This window comes from Chrysochloris asiatica, unplaced genomic scaffold (genome assembly GCF_000296735.1).
Source record: "Chrysochloris asiatica unplaced genomic scaffold, ChrAsi1.0 scaffold00081, whole genome shotgun sequence".
NCBI lineage: Eukaryota > Metazoa > Chordata > Mammalia > Afrosoricida > Chrysochloridae > Chrysochloris > Chrysochloris asiatica.
Genome location: NW_006408599.1, coordinates 106,592 through 113,612, shown reverse-complemented (window position 1 = coordinate 113,612; position 7,021 = coordinate 106,592). Strand labels below are relative to the sequence as shown.

At 38.2% G+C, this 7,021-nt stretch overlaps 1 protein-coding gene across 1 annotated transcript; it reads left to right on the top strand.

The window, feature by feature from the left end:
* Window positions 1–203: 203 nt before the first annotated feature.
* LOC102832129 (olfactory receptor 1L1-like) lies at window positions 204–1,136 on the top strand. The gene has a single exon (XM_006865707.1). It carries the CDS (start codon window positions 204–206, stop codon window positions 1,134–1,136), a length of 933 nt encoding a protein of 310 aa, XP_006865769.1.
* The last annotated feature ends 5,885 nt before the right edge of the window (window positions 1,137–7,021 follow it).

Sequence of the window (7,021 nt, the reverse complement as noted above, 5' to 3'; positions counted from 1 at the left end):
TCTAGGGAACTAAGATAAAAAGGAGATGGATAAGCACATTTCTCCCTTAATTCTCTACATTTCTGAAGGATAGCAGTGGTACAGACAAATATATTTCTAATATCTCTGTGGGAGAATAAGGTTGGGAAATGTTTAAGAATGAATGAATAATATCAGAGTCCATGAATTCACAGTCTTATTTATATTTAAGCAAAATCAAAACCATGGGATGGAACAACCTAACAAGACCCTCTGAATTCATACTCCTGGGGCTATCCTCTAGGCCTGAGGACCAGAAACTTCTCTTTGTCTTCTTTCTAATTATCTACCTCATCACTGTGATGGGAAACCTGATCATTATCTTGGCCATCAATTCAGATACTCACCTACAAATCCCCATGTATTTCTTTTTGAGCATTCTGTCCTTTGTTGACATTTGCTATACAACAGTCATTACACCAAAGATGCTGATAAACTTCATATCAGAAACAAAGACCATATCCTATGGTGAGTGCCTGACCCAAATGTATTTCTTCATATTGTTTGGTAATGTAGATAGCTACCTGCTAGGGGCCATGGCCATTGACCGCTATGTGGCCATATGCAACCCCTTTCGTTACATCACCATCATGAACCATAAATGTTGTATCTTACTGCTCGTTATCTCCTTCTGTGTCCCATTCCTCCACTCACTCCTGCATGTCTACCTGATTGATCAACTTTCCTTCTGTGCTTCCAATATTATTCATCACTTCATCTGTGATGTCAACCCAGTGCTAAAGTTATCTTGTTCATCTACATTTGTTAATGAAATACTGATAAAAACTGAAGGACTATCTGTCGTATTGACCCCCTTTTCGTGCATCATCATCTCATATCTGAGAATCCTCATCACTGTTCTAAAGATCCCTTCAGCTGCTGGAAAGTACAAAGCCTTCTCTACCTGTGGCTCTCATCTCACTGTAGTGATCCTGTTTTATGGGAGTGTTAGCTATGTCTATTTCCAGCCTCTTGCCAGCTACACTGTCAAGGACCGAATAGCAACAATCATCTATACCATATTAACCTCCATGTTAAACCCTTTTATATACAGTCTGAGAAACAAAGACATGAAGCGGGGCTTGGGTAAGCTTATAGGTAGGATAAAGTCCCTCTGATGTGGTTTCATGCTAAACCTTGAGGAAACTCTGCAGAGACTTCAATCCTTGGTTGCAAGTTACTAGTGTCTTTGTCAACTGAGGAATATTTGTAAAGGTATTTTATGCATGATGAGAAAATATTCATTGACTATGCTAGGGTTTTCCCTGACATTTCCTACCTCTCCACCAGTAGTATCTGCCATTAGCTGATGGGAATGAGCTCTATCTATCTGAACCCTTTTGCCTTCTTTTAACCCTACTCCATCATACAATCCTATTTCCTCCAAACTTACTTGAAAATTTCCCTGTTGATTCTTTTGATGGAATTAATGTAAATTCAACAAGGGTACTTGGCAGGAAATATTTATGTCTTTCACAGATCTTGAGGTGTGTACACGTTTACATAAAGATATTTTTCCCCTTAATCTGTGGGAATCTTTATAAATGGTGCGTACATGCATATGTTTGTGTGTGTGTGTGTTCCATCCTCAACATTAGTTTGGGAAGGGACTTATCAAACACGTTGGAACTGCCTTCCCTTTCCTGCATCTTACCACCACAGCATAATGTTTTGGCTTCCATAAACATACATTTCTTAATATAATGTGTAAACTCAATGTGTTACTGTTAATGAGTCAACTTTAGATTTTGGTTCAATGGAAAATAAATTCTATACTATGTCTCAGTACTTATTCTCTTTAGTTAGTCTCTCAAGTACTTCTCACTATTTCATCCCTCTTTATCCATCTTTTCCATATTCATCTCCCTAAATATGATTGTTTCTAATATTTTCTCCATCTATATATCATTCATAAGAATATTTTATCACATATCATTATATTGATGGTGCAGGATTGGGTTATGTTTCGTTCTGTTGTACATAGGGTCACTATGAATCGGAACTGACTTGATGGCAGCGAACAGTATCACTAACATACTAACAATTCCCAATTCTCACTAGGATGTTAATAAAGGAGGACATATTAAAGTTTCTTTCCTCCACCTATTCCTCATGGACAATTATATTTTACTTGAGTCAAGATCTTCCCTCAAAGAAATTTAGATCTAGCCACCAAACTTCAAAAAAGGGACATATGAGGGGGCTTCAAAAAGCTTGTGGGGAAAAAAACACATTATCTTCTCATTTCATTTTTCTATAAACTTCTTGAAGCCCTCTAATATGATTGAGAATCAGGGACTGAATACTCTATCTACTCTGATGTTGCTGCTCAATGCAGCTACCTGCAAGCAGCACAATTACCTGAAATGAATATGTTCAAGAACTTTATTCCTTAGCGGTATAGGTAACAAATGACTATTACATCCCATGCAAATCTGATCATTGGTACTGAATATCTAAGGGACACCGTATTGAAGGAGTCTTGGTGTAGCGCTGTGGGCTAATACACTGGACTGCAAAGTGGTTTGAACCACAAGTTCAGTGGTTCAAGCTCACCAGACACTCCTTGGAAACACTATATAGGGTCGCAATGGGCTGGAAACAACTCAACTGCAATTAACAACAACAACAACTATATTGAAAGAGACTTGACTAGCCATCTCTTGACTTTACAGGGCAAAAAAATCATAATTAATTTGCAATGTCTACTGTGAACATGGGAATAAGGGTGGTGAGTACACATGCCACATAGATGATATTTTAGCTCTAGACCAATATTCAGTATGCTGTATGTAGATTTTTGCTTTCAGAAATAACATGTGGGTAAATTCAAATGCTAGTGGGATAATACCCTCCAATACATTACAAGACCCTACCTGGCACCAGGGCTTAACTGATGAGAGCTGAGAAATATAACAATCATTGTTTGAAAGAGGGAACAAATCTTTACAACAAGGATCATTCCCACCCCCTCCATACACAGAGTATACAGGAATGGGCAACTTGGACATTGGCTACCCAAAACGGGGTGAGTACAAAGGCAAGAAGTGACTGGCTTACAAGCTTTCAAGAGGGAACCTAGATCCAGAGGGCATGGAGAAATGTAGACTCTCCACTGAGTAGTATCCAATCTGTTTGGGCGGGGCTGATGAAAGGCAATGTGGATAGGTATCTTGTGATACAATAGTGAATAATTGTTATCAGGACTGATTGTGAGGGTTGGAAAGGTAAAGATAGACGTTTTGTAGCAAGGAGGGGGTGATTAACTTTGCAGTCTAGGAGCAGAGGTCCTTGGGACCATCAAGGGAGAAGATTGGTGAGCAGGACCCTACCCAGAGAAGCAGTGATGCCTGACATGGAGGCAGAGACAATAACGTGAAGAGATGGAGCAGCTGGGGACTTTAGACCAGAGAGGGAGAGGGGCTGTGTGCTGATCACTGGGAGGGGGCAGGCTTGCAGGGTATATACCCTCTGGCTGGTTGATGATGTACGGAGGGGATTGTAACCATGGCAATGAAATGATATACGATAGAATGAATGTAAAGCTAATGTTCTCCTATGTAAACTATCACATAATTCACACTAAAACATTAAAAAATTTTAAAAGACTAAAATAATAGCTAAAGCCTTTCCTGAATTATGATACTTTTGGAAGTTCAAATATTTCAAAACTGAGTTGACTACTTCTCCATTCTCCATGTGTCAGTAACTATGACTACAGTGGTTCCCAGAACTGATCAGTTTTTCATCCCAATGTCTCTCTGTATTTATTTCATCTGTATTAATGTATATGAGCAATAAGGTTAGGTTGAAAAATCTATTGATAGTCTTTTTTTCCTTTTAAGCTACTTAGTCTGTATGAGGAATTTATCAGACACCACACAGAGTTTTTATTTGATGACACCTTACTCCATTCAGAGATTTTAATGTCATACTTATCATTTAAGTTTCCCATCAAAGTGAGTATTAATTGACTTTTGTTTCTCCAAGAGTTTCTGTTTTATTTTGATGCAATAGCTCTTTCAACTCTACCAGGCCTCTGGATTCATTCATTATTTCTATACCTTTTAGACCTACTTAAAAATTGGACAATTCTCTAATGAGTTCAGTTCCTTCTTATAGTATTTTTCCAAAAGTTTCCACTGCCTTCCAGAGATATAAGATCATTAGTAATCTGATCTACCTCTCAAGTTATCAATGAAAAAACTCACACCAAATATTTCTCCATGATATGGATTACCAAATTTCCAGTCATATTTTCAGCCTTTAATAATAGTTTCCTTATATCTCACTACTCTTACACTTGTACTCTTACCATGCAAGTTACCCTTCTCTTTTATACAAAATTGTAAACTAGCATTGAATTGAAAACAAGAATTGAGGTATGACTTTCTACTCCTAGCGCCCCACCCCCAAAAATTAAAATCAAAGCACAAATTACATTGATTGTAGATTTTGTTTCATTCCTTTTGTAACTTATTTTAGTTTTACTCCATAAAATCTATAAGAATTTAGATATTGTTTTATGCTAGGTAATATCATAAAAATAATCTAAATCGATTGGGGAATCCTAGACAATGTTTTCTTGTTATCAATATAATTCATCCTATGTGTACAATTGCAGGATAATGCGCTGGATTGAAAAGTCAGTTTGAACCACAAGGTAGGTGGTTCAAACCCACCAGTCATTACTCAAAAACCCTCTACAGGGTCACTATGGATTGGAACTGACTCAATGATACTTAACCACAACAACATGCTTTAACAAAGCAGATTTGACCCATAATTTGATTAAAGATCTTTTCTCTATTTCATGGGGTATGTTGTCTAAGGATTTATTCTCTACCTCCTGGTTCTGCCAAGTGCATAGAGACTTTCATCCTGGAGTTCATGATTCAAAAAAGTTAGAGATCTTTTAGCCCACTCAGATTGTGAATAACAAAAATCAAACTAATAGAAGACTATGTTAAGAATGTTCATGTGCCTCACATTCTTAGATGTGCTTTATATATGTGTTGTTGTTGTTGTTGTAAGTGCCATCGAGTCAATTCCAACCCATAGCGACCCTGTATAGGGTTTCCAAGGAGCAGCTGAACTGCCGACCTTGCAGTTCAAATGGCTTTGCAGTCTGGCGCATTAACCCACAGTGCCACACCAGGACTCCTTTATATAAATAGCACCATTAAAATGTCTCTAGAATTGTGACTGTGTACCATTACTTGATTTTTACATGAAGTCAAATGAGGCAAAGAAAGGTTAAATGAGTCACTAAAGATCCCACAGCTGGAGATGAAACAACTACAATTCAAATTACCAAAAACAGGTTGGATTATTGTACGAGGAGGGGAAGGATTTACTGCAATAGGAAAAATAACACCACTGTAACACCTTGAAGCATCTCCAAAGTCAAACAGAAAACAGCTTTTCATTAATAGGAAGAAGTGAATGAGTGTGAAGAAGTGGGATAGAGTGTGGGGAAGTGGGATAAGTTGATGAGAGTGGCGAGATTAGGTATGATCATAGAATGTTTTCCCCTTAGATGAGTGGCTAGTCACTAGGAGTCGTTAAGAGGGATTGTATATTGACACAGACTGAGGCAGGGTCAAAGTTCAGCCATTTCCCAGAATACACCAGGGTGGGTACATTTTAATTGTCACTGTTTTGCAGGAGCAAAAGGCTCAAATAAAATTCAGCACTATCAAAGGAATTTATTGTATGTACTCAAAAGGGAAAAAAAGAAGACATTAATCTTCATGGCACTGCTAGATCTCACAGAGGAAACCAAAGCATGATCAAGACCCACATAGCTGGAACATGGTTCAGGTACTGGGATGTTATTTAGAAGAAAATAAAAGATCCATGAAAATGTCATCTTACTGTTTTTCCAGCAGTCAGTTCACAGAAGGGGATGTGATCTTGGAAAACCGGGGGTGTGTCAGGGGGAGCCACTGTCATCAAGTAAATTCTGACTATGGAGCCGAAAACCTCCTCCTTCTTCCATGGAGTGGCTGGTGGATTTGAACTTGCAGTTAGCAATCCAACACAGAGCTCACAATACCACCAGGGCTCCTTGTGATCATGAAAAGCACCCACAATATAAGAGGTTTCTCTCAATTACTCTTCTGTGAGGATGTATAGGAGAAAGGAATCAACCAGCTGGTGTTAACTGAATATTATGTATGGATAAAGCATACATAAAGGATCAGTGACTTGTCAAAGGATATTTATAAGAACATGTTGATAAAATGATCACCTGGAAACTGTTCCCTCAATGAAAGTGTAAACCCCTTCCCTAAACACACACAAATATATTCCAAACATTTTTGGCAAACCCTAATCTACTCAGGACAACCTGAGTAATTGGAAAGGGTTTAGTTGCACATGTAGGCCAATGTGGGGAATAGCAGAAACAGAAGGTTTCAGAGAGGAACTTTTAGAATTCTTGGCAATGTATTTAAATGTCCATTGACCTTAGAATTGAGGGTTCTGGTATGGTGCTGTGGGTTAATGCGCCAGACTGCAAAGCTGTTTGAACTGCAAGGTCGATGGTTCAAGCTCACCAGCTGCTCCTCAGAAACACTATACAGGGTCACTATGAGTCAGAATTGACTCGACGGCACTTAACAACAACAACACCAAGCCAACGTTACCTGGATTTCCAACAGAAGCTGAAAAATTGACTATTAAATACCAGCCACCATACATCAAGCCTTTAAATGTAAAAGTTATCAGTTTTACATATATCATCATTCTAGTCCTCATTAACTTAAAAAAACAACAGCAACAACAAAAAAAACCCTACTGACATCAAGTTGATTCCAATTCATAGCAACCCTCTTTAGGATTTCCAATGTTGTAAATCTTTATGAGATCAGAAAGCCTCATCTTTCTGCTGCTGAGCAACTGGTGGGTTTCAACTGTGGCCCTTGCTTATTCTACAGGTCCCCAATTCATTGTTTCCATATCTCTGATGTGAACAATGAGAATGTAAAAAAAAAAACAA

Coding starts and splice junctions, on each gene's coding strand:
- LOC102832129 (XM_006865707.1), top strand. CDS start 204: ATGGGATGGAACAACCTAACAAGACCCTCTGAATTCATACTCCTGGGG.